The sequence below is a fragment of the Sarcophilus harrisii genome, chromosome 5 (assembly GCF_902635505.1).
Source record: "Sarcophilus harrisii chromosome 5, mSarHar1.11, whole genome shotgun sequence".
In the NCBI taxonomy this organism is placed as follows: Eukaryota; Metazoa; Chordata; class Mammalia; order Dasyuromorphia; family Dasyuridae; genus Sarcophilus; species Sarcophilus harrisii.
Genome location: NC_045430.1, coordinates 271,854,519 through 271,875,919, shown reverse-complemented (window position 1 = coordinate 271,875,919; position 21,401 = coordinate 271,854,519). Strand labels below are relative to the sequence as shown.

The window sequence follows — 21,401 nt, the reverse complement described above, 5'->3', positions numbered from 1 at the left end:
GTCCCCCTGCTCTCTGCTCCCCCCAGCCTCTTAACCAGAATACCCTGGACATGAAACCTTAGCCCCCAACAGCTTCTCCCTCTCTAACCACCTAGTACTTATTCTTAGATCTTTATCTTGTGTATACATATTTATGTGCACCTGCAGACACTTAGTTTTTGTTATTTTTGTATCCCAGCGCCCAAAGGTGTCAACACAGTAGGCACTTAATAAATGCTTGATGGATTGTGTCAAATTTTGACACAGATTAACATATAGATGACTAAAGTGGAATGAAGTATTTATTTTAAATTTCCAGAAAATCAATTTGTATCTTTTTTTTTAACTCCCCTTAGGGATTCTGGGTTCCATCCTTAGTAAGCTGGTCATCTTGATTAACACCATTTAATGCCAATGGTTTTTCCCCATGTCTGTTAGTGGACCACTGGCAAAACATTTTCTGGGGAAAACTTACATCTTTTGAATTCCCTCTGTCATAATTAACAAAAAAAACCATTTAACTCAATTTTAGGGCAACACACAAAACTTACCTTAAAAAAAAAAAACCTTCCATAATGCTTAACAAGACACATTATTTTATGCTGGTAATTTTTTTTTTTAATGATCACTGCCTATTTTAAATATCTTCATGCTATTCTGTTCTTACCATAACTTGAAACTTTAAGTGAAGAGAACAGATTTTTAAAAATCAAGTTTTATTTCATTAGTGATGATGTACACATAATATTCTAGGATTATGGTGGCAAATATCCTTTACAGGACACCGGACAACACCACACAATTAAATGATTGTGAGTAAAACTGAAATAATGGCCCTTTAGCAAGTCACTTTTTTTCCCTAAGATCTCTAAGATTCTCAATAAGTGATGGGCATACATCTTTACTCTTTGCAATTATTTCAAATTTAAATCTATTTTTTTTCTACTAAACTCAAAGTAGAAGAGTAAGATATCACAGCACATAGAAATGACAATGTAAAAAAAAAATTTCAAAAAAATTGTTTCCATAAATCCTCCCCAAGGCAAGGTTGTACTTAAAAGTGTAACTGTACATCATCATAACAACACTGTGGCGCCAAAGTGCCCAAAATATCAGAAGATGTGCAAAAAGATAGACATGGAACAAACAAAATGCTTATCACTGGTTCATTCTGTGGCCCTCTTATCTCCTCTGGTTCACAAGTTAATCTCTTCCTAGGACTATTACAGCCTTAGGCCCTAGAATTTTCCCTAGTAATTTATAGGAACTTTCATTACTCATAAAAGAGAAATAACTCCCACACACACTGTACTATGAACTAATGAAAAGAGAAAGGAGGGAGGGAGGGAGGGAAGGAGGGAAGGAAGAAGGGAGAGAAAGGAAGGAGGGAGGGAAGGAGAAAGGAAGAAGGGATAGAAGGAGAAAAGGAAAGAAGAATGAAGCAACAAAGGAAAGGATAGAAGGGGAAAAAGAAGGAAGAAAGGAAGTACAATTTCTTTATGTTCTCCCAATATGATTTCCTTCTCTGGATGAAGGTACAATCTTTGAATTTCTTTCTCATGTGTAACCTGCCAAGTTCATGCACATGAGACTTTACTGGGTAAAGGAGGAAGGTTTCGGGTTGAGTGTTGAACCCAGGAATTAAGACCCCAGAGCCACAGGTTCAGAGCTGGAAGGGCCCTGAAGGGCCACAGAGTCCAAGGCCCTCATTATACAGATGAAGAAACTGAGACTGGAGAGACCAAGTGACTTTCACCAAGAGTGTGAGACAGGATCCGCACTTGGGTCTTCTGGACTCTGCAAGAGAAGGGATGAGACTTGTCTGAGGAGCTAAGAGCCTTGGCCAGGAACTCTGATCCGGGAAGTCCTCCTCCCTTAGGGCAGCTCGCTCCCTCTCATTTCTGCACAAGAGAAGGCTACCGGGCGGAGCCTCGTTCTCTAAAAGTCAAGTGACCTGACCGAGAGAATGCCGGGAAAGGCAAAGTCCGGGACTCACTTTCACTGACCAGTCCAGAGGAATGGTGTTGTTAATGGAACCCTGGACATTAGCTGGAGGGCACTGAGAAAAAAGAAAGGAAGAGGAGGACAGCGCCAAGGGAGTGAAGGAAGAGGAGGAGGAGGAGGAAGGAAAAAGGAGGAGGAGGAGAATGGCTAAGGGGTGAAGGAGGAGGAAGACTAGAAGAGGAGGAGGAGGGAAGAAGGAGGAGGAGGAAAACTAGGAGTGATAAAGGAGAAGGAAGAAAACTAGAGAGTGAAGGGGAAGGAAGAGGAAGAGTGAGAAGGGGAGGAGGAGAAGAAAGACTAAAGGAAGAGGAAGATGAGGAAAAAGAAGAGTGTAGTGAGAAGGAAGACTAGAAGGCGAAGGAGGAAGAGGAAGAAGAGGACACCGAGGAGGCAGAAGACTAGGAGGAGGAGGAGGATGAAAAGGAAGACTAGAAGGAGGAGGAGGAGGAAGACTAAAGGAAGAGGAAGAAGAGGAAGAAGAGGAAGATGAGGAAGAAGAGGAAGATGAGGAAGAAGAAGAGTGCAGTGAGAAGGGAGACTAGAAGGCGAAGGAGGAGGAGTAAGAGGACACCGAGGAGGCAGAAGACTAGGAGGTGAGGGAGGAGGAGGAAAAGGAAGACTAGAAGGAGGAGGAGGAGGAAGACTAAAGGAAGAGGAAGAAGAGGAAGATGAGGAAGAAGAGGAAGATGAGGAAGATGAGGAAGATGAGGAAGAAGAGGAAGATGAGGAAGAAGAGGAAGAAGAGGAAGATGAGGAAGATGAGGAAGAAGAGGAAGAAGAGGAAGATGAGGAAGAAGAGGAAGATGAGGAAGAAGAAGAGTGCAGTGAGAAGGAAGACTACAAGGCGGAGGAGGAGGAGGAAGAGGACACCGAGGAGGCAGAAGACGAGGAGGTGAGGGAGGAGGAGGAAGACCAGGAGGAGGAGGAGGAAGACTAAGGGAAGAGGAAGAAGAGGAAGAAGAGGAAGAAGAGGAAGATGAGGAAGATGAGGAAGAAGAGGAAGAAGAGGAAGATGAGGAAGAAGAGGAAGAAGAGGAAGATGAGGAAGATGAGGAAGAAGAGGAAGATGAGGAAGATGAGGAAGATGAGGAAGAAGAAGAGTGCAGTGAGAAGGAAGACTACAAGGCGGAGGAGGAGGAGGAAGAGGACACCGAGGAGGCAGAAGACCAGGAGGTGAGGGAGGAGGAGGAAAAGGAAGACTAGAAGGAGGAGGAGGAGGAAGACTAAAGGAAGAGGAAGAAGAGGAAGATGAGGAAGAAGAGGAAGATGAGGAAGAAGAGGAAGATGAGGAAGAAGAGGAAGGTGAGGAAGAAGAGGAAGATGAGGAAGAAGAAGAGTGCTGTGAGAAGGAAGACTACAAGGCGGAGGAGGAGGAGGCAGAGGACACCGAGGAGGCAGAAGACCAGGAGGTGAGGGAGGAGGAGGAAAGGAAGACAGAAGGGGGAGGGAGGAGGAGACAAAGGAAGAGGGAAGAAGGAGATGAGGGAAGGGAAGATGGGAAGATGAGGAAGAAGAGGTGCAGTGAGAAAGAAGAGGCGGGGGAGGGAAGCAGAGGACACCGAGGAGGCAGAAGACCAGGAGGTGAGGGAGGAGGAGGAAAAGGAAGACTAGAAGGAGGAGGAGGAGGAAGACTAAAGGAAGAGGAAGAAGAGGAAGATGAAGAAGAGGAAGATGAGGAAGAAGAGGAAGAAGAGGAAGAAGAGGAAGAAGAGGAAGAAGAGGAAGAAGAGGAAGATGAGGAAGAAGAGGAAGAAGAGGAAGATGAGGAAGAAGAGGAAGAAGAGGAAGATGAGGAAGAAGAGGAAGAAGAGGAAGATGAGGAAGAAGAGGAAGATGAGGAAGAAGAGGAAGATGAGGAAGAAGAGGAAGATGAGGAAGAAGAGGAAGATGAGGAAGAAGAGGAAGATGAGGAAGAAGAGGAAGAAGAGGAAGATGAGGAAGAAGAGGAAGAAGAGGAAGATGAGGAAGAAGAGTGCAGTGAGAAGGAAGACTACAAGGCGGAGGAGGAGGAGGACACCGAGGAGGCAGAAGACCAGGAGGTGAGGGAGGAGGAGGAAGACCAGGAGGAGCACCCACCCACAGCCGCGGCCCCCCGAAGGCCACGGTCGCCCCTCTGCCTACACTCCGCGTTGCCCGCTAGGTTAAATGCGCCGCGCCCGGCACACCCGGGGCACTGCATGGGAGCTGATTGGCCAGTCCCTGGGCCTCGGGTCCTCTTTTGCAGCAGACCGGCCCGGACCGCGGACTCCGGAGCCCCCGGGGGTGCCGGCATTCGAGGCCCCCGCCTCACGGGAGCAGCAGCGGCAGGCACTGAGCCCCGAGTCCGAATCCCGCCTCAGCGCCGCCCCCGGGGCAGGCAGGGCCCGTGACAGGCCGGCTTCGCCCCGAGCGCAGCCCCAGCCCCGGCGCCGACCCTCCCTCCCTCCCTCCCGAGGTCAGCGAGGCCTGGCCCGGCCGGCGCAAGCATCCCCAGCCCCGCCGCCCGCCCGGCCCGGTCCCGGCGCCGCCGCGAGGCCCTCGGCCCTTACCCGCCGCGAGGCCGGCCTGTCCCGCGCCCTGCCGCCGGCCCCGGCCCAGCAGGCTGCCGGCCGCCCCTCGGAGCACCAGCGCGGCTGCCATGCTGAGAGCGAGCGAGCGAGCGGGCCACGGAGGCCTCCCGCCGTCACCGCCGCCGACCGGCAGTCCCGCTGTCCAATAGCGGAGCCGCGCCCCGCACGCCTCCGCCCGCGTGCCAATGAGGGGGGCGCTCGCGGGGCGGGGAGGGGCCAGAGTCGCTCCGCCCCCGCTCGTCGCCCGCAGACGCCCCGCCCCGCCCTTCCCGTGCCCCCGACTCCGCAGCCCCTCGGCTGTTTGTTTACCGAGGCCGCAGGCCGGGCGTGAGAGGGGGTGTGGCTGTCGATCAGGCCCTAGGCACGCCCCCTGCTGGGCAAGGGGCGGAGCCTAGCCTCCCGGGCGGTCCCCCAGCTTTGCCTGGGAAGTTAGCCGGCCCCCGGCCCCTCCCGGACGTGCCTGAGCCCAGGCTCAGCCCCAAAGGCCGAGACAGAAGGGATGCCTGAGAGGGAGGCCGGGAGGCGCATTCCCCCCATCCCTCCCAGGGCCCCAGCCGTCTTCAACCCCCTGCCCTTCCCCAAGCGGGCCTGGCATGTCAGTGCTCATCACCCTGCAATGGCACCGCCCTGCCGCGGGGCCCTCTGCAAGCCCGCTCCGTGGCGGCAACCTTGTGCCGCTTGCAGGCTCGCCCTCTTCCTCCAGCACCGACGAGCTCCACTCACTCCCGCCAGTGAAAGTCCTGGTGGTTACGGCCGGGACCCTCCCCGTCTTCTCTCCAAGATCCCAGAGCCCCCTCTCCCCCCCCCTCAGAGCCTGCCCCCCCCTCAGAGCCTGCCCCCCCCTCAGAGCCTGCCCCCCCCTCAGAGCCTGTCCCCCCCCTTTCTCCTCCCTAGAGACCTAGCGGGACCTACTCACACGCCGGAGTCCACATCTCCTCCTTCACTCCGTCCCCGTCACCTACTTCTCCTCCCTAATGAGCTCTGAAATGGCTCCTCTGATCCCAAGCTAAGGGAGTCTCCCCCTCCCAACCCCAAACCAGTTACTTGTCTACACCCTAACTTCACCGCCACCTTCCAGGTCTTCTCCCGGCCCATGTCCTGTCCTAGCCACCTCCCCTCCCTTCTCTGGCCCCCTCGGGGACCCTCAGCTCTGCCCTGCCTTCTCTTGGCACTTTCTCGCCTTGCCAGCCTTGCCCTACTAAGCCTTAATGGAATGGAATCACTTCCACCATCCAGTGCCTTTACTTCTTCATGTTTAGTGAGCCTAGAGAAAATCACAATAGCACCATATAAATGTGGGTTGTGTAACCTCACAGAGGAAGATACAGAGGACATCCAGGGGGTGCCCATAGGAATGGGCCCAAGGAGTATCTGGCCCTTAAAATCTTTTTATGCCTTACTCATAGCCTTTTATTTACAGGTTATATGTATGGGTAACTTTACAGAATTGACAATTGCCCAACCTCTTGCTCCAACTTTTCCCCTCCTTCCCCCACCCCTTCCCCCAGATGGCAGGTTGACCAATACATGTTAAATATGTTAAAGTATAAGTTAAATACAATATATGTATACATGTCCATACAGTTATTTTGCTGCACAAAAAGAATCGGACTCTGATAGTGCACAATTAGCCTGTGAAGGAAATCCAAAATGCAGGCGGACAAAAATAAGAGGGATTGGGAATTCAATGTAATGGTTTTTAGTCATCTCCCAGAGTTCTTTCTCTGGGCATAGCTGGTTCGGTTCATTACTGCTCCATTGGAACTGATTTGGTTCATCTCATTGTTGAAGAGGGCCACGTCCATCAGAATTGGTCATCATATAGTATTGTTGTTGAAGTATATAATGATCTCCTGGTCCTGCTCATTTCACTCAGCATCAGTTCCTGTCAGTCTCTCCAAGTCTCTCTGAAATCATCCTGCTGGTCATTTCTTACAGAACAATAATATTCCATAACATTCATGTACCACAATTCATTCAGCCATTGCCCACTGATGGGCATCCACTCAGTCTCCACTTTCTGGCCACTACAAAGAGGGCTTCCACAAACATTCTTGTTATGCCTCACTAATTGATTCATTGGCAACAGCTTTTCCAAAGCTTTCCATTCCTCCTTAAGCTTCTCAGAACTCTCTCCACACCTTTCTATGGAGAATCAAGCATCACATTTTACTGAAAAAACAAGCCACTGACCAGGGTTAATTTCTTCTCCCTTCATCCCCATTTCATAACACCCAGATCCCTCTCCCAACAATCTCCTCCTTTTAACCCCATGTCTTATACAAGGAGGTGGCCCTTCTTGCCTGGCAAAACCCTCCAGAGCATTTACTGTGTCAGGCACTGCACTAGGGGTACAAAGAAAAGCTAAATAAACAAAAGTACCCTACCTTCAAGAAGCCCCCAGTTTAGTGAGTGGGACAATATGCAAACAATTGGATGAAAAAAAAAAACTGAACACAAATGAGATGTAGTTAAAACAAATAGGAGATAATCAGCAATGCATTCTGGACTTGGGTTGGGGGATGGGGGAGACAACCAGGGCAAAGGCACCAGGAAAACAGTTGGAGTAATGTATTTGCAGAGCTGCACATTATTCTGAGTAGCCTCACCTTAGAATGGAGGAAGAGACTTAAAATATAAGACTACAGATAATAAATGACTTGGCTGCGGTCAGGTGGGAATTAGTGTCAGGAGTGGAATTCCAATCAGCTCTAAAATGAATACCTGGGAATTTCTCATACTTCTTATTATCAGATTTGTGGGTGCGTTGAGAAGAAACTCCCTCTAGGGTAGAGGCTCACAGACAGTGGGATAGAGGATCCTTCAGCCCAGAGGGCACCTGCTGACAATGTCTGGTTCAGCTCCCCGGCTCCCCTAAGGGCTCTCGGCCTTCCTGAGAAGTCAGGGGTGACAAGCTGTGCTGTGATTGAAGCAGTGATAGCAGGTGGCAATCTACATACAATAGCAAATTGTTCATGTGGTCCCATGGGTGCAATATATACTGGGCCCATGCCCAGTATTGTTTTGATTACATTATAAAAAAGAGAAAGTCTTTGGAATAAATGGACTCCATTTTCCCACCATCCTCAGCAGTCCCGCCCCATCACTTCTCCACTAGAAAAGATATATTTTAGTCACTCCAACTTGGGGGCTCTAGAAAGCAGGACACAACACTACCAATTCTTATGGACACCTGCCCTGTAAATTATAGTCTTAAGGATGGTGAATGTGAGCAGAGGATGCTGTAATGTTTGACTAATCTGTTAAGTATTTTTTGGACTGAAGGGTTAGAGGTCACGTAGCATGATCCTCTCAGTTTTATACAGGAGGGAACTGGGTCCCAGAGAGGAGACATGAATATGCAGCAGATAATTTTATCGAGACATGTTTCCTTTCGTAAAACCACAAAAATCGGATGCTTCCTCATGGGACCCATGCAGAAGTGACTCCGCATTCTTGAAGCTTTTGCCAATGAGTAGGAAGTGCCAGCAGGTCCTTACAAGCTGAGAAAAACTTCTCTCCTAGCCCCCACAAAAAGCTGTTTGTATATTCCACTGTTGCACAAGAAATGGCACATAGCTTGGGAGAAGTTAGTCTTGCCCACTGAATGATGAGATTTTTGACCACAACTCTCGTAAGTCATTTGCTAAATCACAAAGAAGTTGAAATCTTTGGCCTATCAACCTATGAACAATATCATCCATAGGTAGTAGAAATACTGAATTGTTTATTTATTTAATAAGCTAGTGAGCTTGTAAAGCAAGTAAAAGCCTAGGGAAAATCTTAACTTGAAATGAGTTCTCTTAACTCAACCTTGGAGGCAATATGATATAGTAAACAAGGGGCCAGCCCTGGAAGACAGCCAAATTGAGTTTAAGTCCTGCCCCAGATTTGTATTCCATGACCTTGAGCCAGCAAATTGACTTCAAAATGCCTCCGGAATCACTGTAAAACTAAAAGGGCAGCATTTGTAGAGAGAATATTTGTGGAGAGACTTTTCCTCACTGGGTGTTTCCCATATAGATGAAATCACAGGTTCCAGACACTATCCATCACTACTATTACCACTACAACTCCTTTAGACTGACTTTTTGTGATTCCATCTGGTGTTTTCTTGGCCATTTCTTCCCCAACTCATTTTAAAGATGAGAAAACTGAGGAGAATAGGGATAGGTAACTTGCTCAGGGTCACACAGCTAGTAAGTCTAAGGCTAGATTTGGACTCATAAAGATTAGTTTTCCTGACTTCAAGACCAGCACTTTATTCTCTGCAGCACTAACTGTTCAAAGGTAAATGAAAATGATTCCCCAAACTCTCACATCAAAGGTGCTAGTCCTCCCTGAATACCCCCCACACAACTATTCCTACTATTACTATTATTACTGCTAGTAGTAATACTACTTCTACTAGCACCACAACTACTATTACGGCTACTAGTTCTACTACTGTTACTACTACATTACTACCACCACAGCAACAATCACTACTATTACTATTACTACTATTTTCACTATTGTTACTACTACTTCTGCTACCACCACCACAACTATTATTACTACTACTACTACCACACTATCACAATTACAATTACTACTACTACTACATTATCACAACTACAATCACTACTATTACTATTACTACTACTTTTACTATTGTTACTACTACCTCTGCCACCACAACTACTATTACTATTATATACTATTACTATTACTACTACTACTACCACATTATCACAACTACAATTACTACTACTACTACTACTACCACCACCACCACCACCACTACTACTACTACTATTACCATACTATCACAACTATAATTACTACTACTACTACTACTACTACCACACTATCACAATTACAATTACTACTACTACAACCACTACTACCACTACTTCTACTACTATTACCATACTATCACAACTATAATTACTACTATTACTACCTTTATTACTTTACCACTACTACCACCACCACAACCACCATCCCTACTACTACTATTACTATTTAACACATACAACCTAGTTCTTAATGGCAGCTTGTAGTCTGAAGCTCTCCTAGGCTCTGTCCTTAGCCTTCAGACCCTTGAACGAAGTTCTTAGATGACTTTGCTTACAGGGGAATTGGCTTAAACATTTATGAAGCATCTCCTTGCCTCTCAGCCTGGTTGTATAAGAAGCCCGGCCTCTGGACTCTCCCTCACCCAGCCAGCGGGGAGCCAGAAGGCTGCTGTTGCTGGGACAGGGCAGAAGGGTGGTTATCAGCCAGCTGTGCTAGGTCACAGACCTTATTTCCCTACCCAGGCTCATGAACATATGGTTCTGGTGATTGCTTCTCCCTCAGTTGCTTCAATCCTTTCCTAATCTTATGTGAAGGAGCATGAGGCTCCCTGAGACCTTGTGAGCTCTGAAAGATCAGGAAAGGAGCTGACAAAAGGCTGGGTCCAGAGTTTAGACAGGAGTTCGCTGTCTACCAGCAGAGCCCCAATGAGTGATTGGGAGTCAGCCCAGGAGCACCCCAACCTTGTGATTAATATTCCAGGTCCTACAAAAGTGACTTGTCCATCAGCTACGTCATATTCAGAGGTGAATTTGGTGAACAGATGTTTTGTAGAAACTGCTTTAGGTTAGAGTCCCCATGAAGTGATTAGAGGGGATAAGGTGGAACTTTGGACTTTTTTATTTTTTCACTAAAGATACCTTTATGAAAGCCAATTGACATTAACTGGCTAAGTGGATAATCACTGGTGATTTATATTGAGAAGAACACACCAAAGAGGGAGCTGAGACATCAGTGTTAGGAAGAATCACCCCAACTCCTCAGAGAGATCCCCCAAACCCCAAGGGTTTCTCAGCAGCCTCACTCTGAAGCACCTGACTCAGCATTGGGAAAGTGAGGGGATGAGGATGTCCAGAATCCTTCTTTAGACTGAGCCAAGTCTACAGGGGGGCCGTATCATCCTCCCCGATGTGCTGAGGACCCTCCTCCATCCCATGGACACAATTCTTTGATGACATCCTTTGCTCCAGATCTCCTTTACAATTTCTCATGTGTAATAAATTGTACCTATTCATACCCACCATGTTCTTTATAGGCAGTCGTATCAAATTCAAATAGAAACAGAAGCTTGCTGGCAACATATTAACTCAGAAAACCACAAGTTAACATGATCTCTATTGTATTGTGTTTTTATTTTGTTAAACATTTCCAAATCTAAGTTCAGTGTTTTCTAGATTTTCTGGAAATATCATGTTATCATTCTAATCTCCAGAGTCATTCAACTGGCAGGGTGTTATTTAAATAATAATTATTCTTGGGGCAGTTAGATGGCAAAGTGGAGAGAGCACCAGCCCTGAGTTCAAATTCAACAGATACTTAACACTCCTGGGCAAGGCATTTAACCCCAATTGCCTCTCAAAACAAATAAACAATTATTGTATAAAGTTGATATTTAAATAGATAATTTTTTATTAAAAGATGGGCCTTGAGTACTAAGCCATTTAGGAAGCTTACACTTTCTTCTTCCTTTTCAAATCTGAGCCCAATCTATCACCAATATTCACAGACATGGAGCTAGAAGGTACCTCAGAAACATAGGGTCCAACCCAGGAAACTGAAGTCCCTGGGTCCCAAAGTCCTCAAGGTCATAAAGTTAAGAAGCATCAAAGGTAGGATCTGAACTCAGGTCTTATGGCTCCAGAACCATTGTGATATTGTTGTTCAGTCGTGTCCAGCTCTTCCTAACCCCATATGGGCTTTTCTTGGCAAAAATACTGGAGTACTTTGCTACTTCTTTCTCCAGCTCATTTTACAGATGAGGAAACTGAGGCAGACGGGGTTATGTAACTGGCCCAGGGTCACACAACTAAGCTAGTCACTGTCTGAATTTATATTTGAACTCAAGATGAGTCTTCCTGACTCCTGGCCTGCCATTCAGTGCACTAGGGTGCCCCTTAGCTGCTCTCTTTGCATTGTACCAAGCTCCAGCAAAAAATAAAGTTATTTGCACAAACAAAAGCAATGCAACCAAAATTGGAAGGAAAACAGAAAACTGGGGGAGAAGGGGTAATTCACAACAAGTATCTTTGATAAAGGTCTCTTTTCTCAAATATGTAGAGAACTGAGTCAAGTTTTTAAGAATACAAATCATTCTCCAATTGATGATAATTCATCAAAGCCCCAAATACATGTAGACGAGAGACTGTAGTTGGTTCATCCAGCTGCTACTTGTATTCTGGTTTTTTTGTCTTAGCTGTTCCTGTGAGTTACCTATTACTTTGCTAGGTTAATAAATGCTTAAGTGTTTTCTAGAAGATGTTATTTCTACATTTGTATGTACTTTTGATTTCTTTTTTCATTTTTTTTTCATTTTATGACAATAAAAATAACATTTTAAATGTTCTTAGGTCTCTTGCCAGTCTCTTTCCAATCCTTTGTCCCTCACAATATATTGCAAAGAGGTAGCCCAGAGCTATAGTCAGATTTAACTATAAAAGTCATTTGTGGAGCTTGGCTTGTGGGCAAAGGATTCCCCACTCACCACTAGCCCCCAAACCTGAATTTTTAAGGGTTGCACTCCAGATTGGTTTGTGGAAAGATTCTGACTCGGCCATATCTTCCTCAGGATTTAGCAGAAAAAGGTTTGCTACAACCTACAAATGTGACCTTCCATGATTAAGTGCTGAAATGCAATGCTGAGTCCTTCACAATCAGCCTATAATCACATCTCTGAGCTATTTACAATATGTCCATTGATCTCCTAAGCCATGTTGGTCCTTCCTGGGCTCTATATTGGATCAGATTTCTTTCCTAAAGACCATACCTTAAAGCAAAATCAGTCTGATTCTCATTGATTGGCCAATAAGAGGTCTCAGGTCAAGCCCCAAATGTTCATCATTTGGGTTCTGTTTGACTCAGAGTGAATATAAATATCAATCATTTCTGAAAAAAGAAAGCCTGAGCGTCTTCCCCTAATAGATTTATTTATTTATTAGATTTTTCTTTTGGACTAGGCCATTCTTTGCCTCAATTGATTCCTAACCTTAATCAGTAAATGAATGTGACTTTGGTCTTATAAAATCCAGCTCAGCAGAGAATCCGTTTGGTGGCTGACACCATATCCTACCACAAAGCAGCGATTCCAGTGTCTCCCTCATATCCAGGAGTTGACTTAGAGATGGAAATGTTGACAAACACTTGGCTTTAAGTCTGAGCCCACTCTCCCCCAGGCTGAGGAAGTAGGAGAGAGTCAGGAGAGCTCAGCTGGCTTATTGTCCAAGTCATGATGTCAACAGGAATTTCTCTGGCTTGTTGCCCTCTTTAGCTCTCTTTACATGTCTATTGCATCTCCTGGCCATCCTTCCTTCCCTTGTTCCCAATTAGCCTCTGTGTTAGCAAGAACTCTCATTCTCATAGCAATGCAGCAGAATTCCAATATTTCAGTTGATAATTCTACTGTGCCATTTAGATTTAATCTAATTTAATTCAAGAACCATTTATTAAGTGTCTCTTATGGTGCTGGACTGGGCTGGGTACTGGAGACCTAATAACAAAAATCCTCCAGGAGCTTCCATTTGCCTCATGGATGATACTCGGTAAACCTTTGATGCGATACTCCAAGTCTATAAACTAGATTTACTCTTTTGTCTCCTTACATCTTTGGCATTTCTTGGATCAATCTTCCAACCCTAGGGAAAAACTGGGAGGTTTGTGCCCTGAGACAAATTCAGTTGCCAAGGGACAAGGGAAGATATGACTTTCTTATGCAAGATGGGCTAAAACCGAACTTATAGGAACTGAGGAAAGAACACGTAAGGGCATGGGGTTTTAGGAATTGAAAACAAGACTGAGAACCAGGTATTTCACTTACTGAAGAAAGGAAGGTCACCTGGAAGTTCATAAAAAATAACAAGAACTTTTCAAGGCTGAATTATAGGGGAAGAGAAAGCATTTGAAAGAGGCTGGGGGGGAAGTAGGAGGGGTGTTTAGAGGGGGTCATGGAGTGTGGAAGGTCACATGGGAGATGGGACAGCCAGTTCTTAAAAAGTGCCAATTGATGTAGTGAATGGCCCAAGATTGTTCTTCATGTACTTTTCACTTGAACAATAACTACCAATTTTGCCACCGGAGCCACTCTGCCTCCCACACTAAAGACATCAGTTAAGTCATAAGAAATTTATTATCTTGTTAACTTTTGCTCTCTTTTGTCTATTATTTGCAATTTTCAAATTTTCACTGTACATTTCCCCTGAATTGCTTTATAATGAACACTCTTGGCAAAAGACTAAATAAATTGTTGGGCCATTTTCAGGGCACAGAGAGAAAGAGGAAAACCTTTGCTCTTTCTCCACTTCTACAACCATATGTCAATTTTTTCCCTCCCAAACTCAACCCCCCACCAAGGCCAGGAATCCCAAAAGCTCAGGAGAAGGCAAGGCAGCAAAAAAGCAGGAGAGGGTCCTTGCTGGAAAGATTCAAAATGAGCAGGGACAAAAGTAAACACAATTTCCAGCTGGGGGAATGCCAAAGTCTCATGGCATTACAGGTATAGGGGTGGCAGGGGAGAGAATATGGTATTATCACCCACATTAAATTTTATTTTGTCACCTCTGTTCCTCATTCTTAAACCTATAACTCTGTACCCTTTTGGAAAAGCAGAATACTGTTCCAGATAAATTATGGATTGTGTATATTATATGGATTATAGATAGACATACAGACAGACAGATAGCTAGAAAATCAAATAGCTCGATAGACAGATGTTAGATAGAAAAGATTAGATAAACAGAGAGAAGGGAGGGAGGGAGAGAAGAAGAGAGAAAGGGGAGAGGAAAGGAGAGAGAGAGAGAAGAGAGGGAGGGAGAAAGAGGAAGAGAGGAAGGAAGAGAGGGAGAGAGAAGGAACAGGGAAGAAAGAGAGAAACAGGAGAGAGAGGGAGAAAGAGAGAGAGAGAGAGAGAGAAAGGAGGGAGAAATAGAGAAAGAAAAAGAGAAAGAAGGAGGGAGGGAGAGGAAGGAAGAGAGGGAGAGAGAAGGAACAGGGAAGAAAAAGAGAAACGAGAGAGAGAGAGAGAGAGAGAGAGAGAGAGAGAGAGAGAGAGAGAGAGAGAGAGAGAGAGAGAGAGAAAGAGAGAGAGAGAGAGAGAGAAGAAGGGAGAAATAGAGAAAGAAGGAGGGAGGGGGAGAGATTTAATGATTTAATGGAAGGAGGAATAGTAGAGATCATCTGGTCCAACCTCCTTTTTTTTTTTTTCAGATGAAGAAAGTAAAGGTGAGAGAGGAGAAGTAGATGAAGTCACCCAGGTAGCAGAGCTGGGATTGACTCTAAATCCAGGTCACTGTTCCCTAGGTCACACTGCCCATCATTCACCATACCAGAGATTTGCTATAGTTCTGGGTGACGAGAGTTTATGTTTAGTGTTTAAAACTCAGAAACAAAGTTAATGCATTTAAAATATAGTCAACATTTGTTGAATTCCTATTGGGGTGAACAACAAATGAAACGACATAGGTAATGTGCAGAGCAAACTCTGAAATGCTATTTTTTTGCTCTCTGTTATGATTAATTATTATCATCCCACATATATCCACGCCTGACTCAAAAAGCATTGGCTCTCTGTGGAACTTCTCAGTCCCTTTCTGCCTCCCTTACTTCTTCCCCTCCTGCTACAAAAACAACCTCTCCCTTCTTTGGACTAGCCCAACTTTTGCATCTCATTGCCTTTTCCCATTATACTCTATCTTGTAGCTATTTATAAGTATCCTTTTTTCTTTCCCACTGGACTATAGAGTCAAAGGTGAACATTGAGCTAAAATGAAGTTAGAAGCTTCTTAGAACAGCAATTACCACTCTTGCTTCCAGAGAAGAAGGAAATTCTAGAGCAACTCCCACATTTTGGTGGAACTTTGGTAACAGGCTACAAGTTACAAGTACCAAATGTTGCCTCCACTGTGTTGGTCAGTCATTTATCCCTTGCACATGGAGTCCCTGGAATAGTTTCCCCAAGTTCAAGGTACTACATGGGTAGATCTCCCTCAAATCCTAACTTGTGACCCCCCCCCAAAAAAAAAGAACTTGCTAATTTTTTAAGTCAGCCAGAGAATACAATTAATTCAAAACAAAGGAATTTAATGAAATAGTAAAATAAGAAAGGTAGCACTGAAACATCCCCTTCCCCTCGGCTTATTTGGGTGTACTTTCTCATATGTGTGCATATCAACAGGGGACAGAGTTCTCAATGAGGGAAGCTGGCTGGAGAAAGGAAAGATGTGCTCCTGTAGAGGTGATGGGGTGGAGAAAATGACGCTCAGATACTTAATCTGGGCAGGTCCTGGATAGCAGAGAATGGCTCCATCAGAAGAAGCTACTTCCAGAGGCAAACTGGGAGGAGCACTGATGGGATTACCTGGGCCTTAAGTGGGCCCTCCATTCTTAAGTAGGCCTTTTCATTAATGCCAAAATTATCGCAACGCCACAATTACTACATCCAATCAGAAAGCCAGGTTGTGATGTCAGCCTCCAGATTATATTTCCCCACAAAATAAACCCACTAAACTTCAATGGCATAATCCCCTTCCTGGGGTCTTTCTCTTAAATGGTGTCCACATCTGGTTAATTGTGAGTTGCCTTGAGGGAATCTGTCTTTCCCCTGGGTAGCCCTTTTCCTTGCTAGAAATTCTTAGGAACTGAGCTTGCTCTTAGCTGCTTCCCATGAGTCAGCTCTTAGCCCAATATACTTTTGGGATAACACTGTCTCCCCAAGTTGGTGGTCAAACCCCGTTAGAGGGGACACGCCAGATTTCGAACCAGCCACAGAGAGCTTCTGATCTATCCATATCACTGAGCGGTTTTTCCCAGTCTTCCCTCTGCTCCCTTCCTTTAGTTCTGTTCTCTGGGTCTGCTGGTGGTACGGTTCTGCTGCTCTCACAGTATCTGTTGGACCTCATTGCAAATGTCCAGCGAAATGGCTGCTCTGGGCAGGCTTTAATACTTTTAATTAATTTAATTTAATATTTTAATACTTAATAAGTATTTGATGAATGAATGAATTATAGTTAAGGAAATGGCAGATTAGACTATAAGTGACTTACCCACCAGAGAGAGACAGAGACAGAGAGACAGACAGACAGAGACAGAGAGAGACACACAGAGACAGAGAGACAGAGACATAGACAGACAGAGAGAGAGCACAGAACTAGTGTGGTTAAGGAGATATTAAGCCTCTCATCTTTCTAATGATAACCCCAGGACTCTATTCTATTACTATTCTATTCTATTATAGTATCCCATACTACCTTAAAAATAATTGTCTTCCTGGATAAAGCCTGTCAGTCATTCACATATGAGCATAATTTACTGTTACAAACTTTTGTGCTAACTCCCTAGTAGAATCCTCTGGATTCTGATACAGAGGCAAAGAGGGTATTTATTTAGTTTGGGGAATAGAGAAAGAAGGAATTTGAAGGCCTCATACAATGGTGGGAAAGTTAGATGTTGGGGGTGGGGGGAGGCTTTGAAAAGCCCAAGGGCTTTTGGAGGCTTTCAGCATTAAGAGTATATTCAACAGGAATACAGAAAAGACAATAGCAAAAGAAAAAGTTAGTTTTGCAATTTTGCTCGGGGCCCTATTAGGAAGACTCTGTCCAGCCAAGGATTACAGCTGATATGAACCCTCAAGGACATTGCTGATGGCTGCTATTAAAAAAAAAAAAACAGTGAGACTTATTAATAGTGGTGTCTTTGCTAATATGTTATTACTATTTCCTCAATGGACACACATTGCCAGAGAGCCCACTCCCATTCCAAGGGAGGCAATGGTATCACACATTACTGATTATAGTTTGACTATTTCAATTAGTGTGTTGCTAAATAAAAGAATATGATAACCATTTCAAAATCCATAGCATTCAATAGACAGTCCACAATTTGTGAGTGAGTTGTGCGCCAGAAATGCATTTCTAAGTCAGTAGCTCAATGCTCTTTTCCCCAGAGAACATACAGTGACCTTGATGATTAGATTCCTAGGCCAGAGTCCAAAAGTTTATTTAATACATAATGTTATTGAAGTTGCATGTTGTATGGAGTCCAGTTGAACCTAACCATGTGTGGAAAGTTTCAGTGGGAAAATGTGTACAGAGTCCAATCTCACACAGACAGGAACATGTTTCTCTTCCCATCAAATTCAACAAAAGGAGCCCATGTTTTCTCTCTTCTCTGCTTATTGTTTTACATTTATTTTTTTTTTCCTCAATTACATATAAAAAGTTTAACATTCATTTTTCAAAGTGTTGAATTCCAAATTCTCTTTTCTATATATCCCTCCTTGGGAAGGCAAACAATTTGATATGTTATACATATGAAACCATACAGAACTATATTTCCTTAGTAGCTATACTGCAAAAGAAACTGAAGACCAAAAAACAAGAATAATAAAGAACATTAAAAAGTTATGTTTCCATCTGACTTCAGATGCTATGAGTTCTTTCTCTGGGGTAGAGAACATTTTTCAACATAAGTTCTTCAGAATTGTCTTGGATTAGTATATTGCTGAGAATAGCTAACATATTCACAGTTGTTCACCTTGTAATTTTGCTATTCCTGTTTACAGTTCATTTCCCTTTGCATCATTTCCCTTTATATCAGTTCATGTAAATCTTTCCAGTTTTCCTGAAATCACTCTGCTCGTCATCTCTTAGAGCACAATAGTATTCTTTTACAATCATAAATCACAATTTGTTCAGTCAGGACAAGATAGACATTCCCACAACTTCCACAAAATTGATCTCCAATAAATATTTTTGTGCACATAGGTCCTTTTTATTTTTCTTTCATCTTTTTGAGTTATACTCCTAGTAGTGGTATTTCTGGGCTAAAGGATATGTATAGATTATAACCCTTTAGACATAGTTCCAAACTGTTCTCATGAATGGCTGGATCAGATCAGTTCCCAACTCCACCAACAATGCTTTAATATCCCAATCCATCCACATAACCTCCAACATTTGTCATTTTCCTTTTTTCTCATATTAGCCCATCTGAGAGTTGTAAGGTGTTACCTCAAAGTTATTTTAATTTGCATTTCTGTAATCAATAGTGATTTAGAGCATTTTTTCATGATAATAAATAACTTTGATTTCTTCTGAAAACTACCTCTTCATATACTTTGATCATTTATCAATTGAGAAATTATTCATAATCTTATAAATTTGACTCATTTCTCTAAATATTTGAGAAATAAGGCTTTTATTATATTTGCTATAAATTTCCCCCTTCCTCCACTTTTCTGCTTCCCTTCTAATTTTTGCTGCATTGGTTGTTTGTACAAACCCATATTAATTTAATGTCATCAAAATTATCCATTTTAATTTTTTATTAAAGCTTTTTTATTTTTCAAAATATATACGTGGACAATTCTTCGGCATTAGCCCTTGCAAAACCTTGTGTTCCAATTTTCTCTCCCTTTTCCCCACACCCTCCCCTAGATGGCAAGTAGTACAGTATATGTTAAACATGGTAGAAATGTATGTTAAATCCGATATATGCATACCTATTTATATAATTATCGTGCTGAACAAGAAAAATCAAATCAAACCAGAGAGACAGAGAGAGAGAGAGAAACTGAGGCAGAGAGACACAGACACAGAAACAGAGACAGAGAGAGAAACTGAGACAGAGACAGAGAGACAGAGAGAGAGAATAAAATGAAAGCAAACAACAGAAAGAGTGAAAGTGCTATGTTGTGAGCTACACTCAGTTCCCACAGTCCTCTCTCTGGATGCAGATGGCTCTCTTCATCACTAAACAATTGCAACTAGTTTGAATCATCTCACTGTTGAAGAGAGCCACGTCCATCAGAATTGGATTGTTGCCATGTATGATGATCTGGTTTTGCTCATTTCACTTAGCAAAAGTCATCCATTTTATATCCCATAATGCTCTCTGTGTCTTGTTTAGTCACAAATTCTTCCCTTATTCATAAATCTAAAGGATAAAATATTACACGCTCCCTAATTTGGAAAATCTGTTGGAAAAGAATCCAAAGCCGGCCCCAGGTCTTGGCAGTAATACCCAGGTCCCATTGCTTCCCTATGTCCTGTTAAAGTGGAGGTTGAAGAATTCAATGTTTGGAGGAATAGCTTCCACATTATACTTAATTAAGATCATCTAACCCTGGGAATATTCTCACTTGAATCCACAACCTATTAAAGCAGCTTAAGGTACTTTTGGATAGATCCAGTTTTTCAAGAGAAATCTCTCTCTTTCTCAATTCAACTCATCACTTTTACTTTTACCCCCTGAGGTTAAGTAAAACAAGTCTAACCCTTTTTTGCATAGGAAAGACTTTCAAGTCTTCCCCACCTAGGGTTGAACTTCCCTAATCCATTGGCCCTCCTCTGCCAGGAGGCCTTCCCATATGGGAAAGATGCCCGAGGTGTGGTCCGCCCAAGCAGGGAACAATGACTCTCCCTCTTCTGAGTCACTGTTAATTTTATCCAAGCTTGTCTTAGCTTCCAGGGCTATCTTGGGAGACTTCTTTAGCTAAATTCTCCATTCAAAAAGGACCATCCCATTTACTCTTTTTACAAACTGCTCCTGCCAGGTGGACACTGCTAAAGTCTGGGTTATGGAGAACTAAAACAATTTCTGTGCTCAAAAGTTTTCGTTTTACTAAGGAAAACTTGTTCCAAGCATCATGCTAAGGGCTTTACAAATACTGTCTCATTTGATCCTCACAACAAACAACTCTAGGAGGAAGATGCTATTATCCCCATTTTTCATTTGAGGAAACTGAGGCATTTGAGGACGTAATTTCTGAAGCTGGATTTTAAGTCTTCCTTATTGGACCTAGAATTCTATGCACTATGTTGCCACCTAACTGCCTCTTTCCTGCATTCAATCAATAAACATTTATTATGCACCTACTATATGCCAGATACTGTGCTACTACTGTGTACTAATACAAATACTGTGTACTAGAAAGGTTTCATGGACAGATGGATGGTTTTTGACTGAAGACTTAAGGAAGCCGAGCTTTCTCCAAGAGAGATGAGAAAGGATGGATTCCAGGAAGGAGGGATGACTTTCCCAAAAAGCGTGGAGAAGGAAGATGAGAAATCAAACTTCATTTAGCATTTAAGAGACTCGTCATTGAGAAAGCTGGAGAGGTGGAGTTCAGGATGGACAACAATGTGTAGTAAGCCCGGCAAGGTCAGCTCCAAAGCAGCATAAAGAAGGGCTTTAAGGGAAAAGCAGAAATTTGTGTTTTATCCTATAGGAAGCTGGAACCCCTAGGAGCTGAGTGACTTAGGTGGCTAAGTGGAGGAGGAATGCAGAGGGAAAAGGCTGGAGGCAAGAAAACCAGTTGGGAGGCTCTTGGGCTAGTTCAGGGGAGGTGTCCCTCAGCAGCAACCTGTACAAGGAACCATTTGTGAAGGGAGAATTCTATGTGTACTTTGTGTCCCGTGACTTTTATTAAGAAGGCTGTGTTATATATTGGATTATTTGCCATCTAGGGGAGGGAGTGGGGAGAAGGGATGGAAAAAAAAATTGAAATATAAGGATTTGCAAGGATGAATGTTGAAAATTATCTATGCATATATTTTGAAAATAAAAAGCTTTAATAAAAATGTAAAAAAAGAAGAAGGCGGCTATGTTATACATTGGATTACTTGCCATCTAGGGGAGAGGGTGGAGGAAGGGGGGGGGAATTTAGAACATAAGGATTTATGAGGGTGAATGTTAAAAATTATCTATGCATATGTTTTAAAAAATAAAAAGCTTTAATAATGCAGGAACTGAGTGTGGAGCATAACGTAACATTCTCACTCTTTTTGTTATTTTTTTGCATTTTGTTTTCTTACTCATTTTCTT

At 43.5% G+C, this 21,401-nt stretch overlaps 1 protein-coding gene across 1 annotated transcript in view; it reads right to left on the bottom strand.

Moving 5' to 3' along the window:
• HIBADH (3-hydroxyisobutyrate dehydrogenase) overlaps positions 1-4,875 on the bottom strand; it is a 145,846-nt gene extending 140,971 nt beyond the window's left edge. The window contains exon 1 of the mRNA XM_031940524.1: positions 4,512-4,875. Within this exon, the coding sequence (XP_031796384.1) occupies positions 4,512-4,602 (91 nt within the window). The 5' untranslated portion in view covers positions 4,603-4,875. The remainder of the gene's footprint in view (positions 1-4,511) is intronic.
• Positions 4,876-21,401: the final 16,526 nt, after the last annotated feature.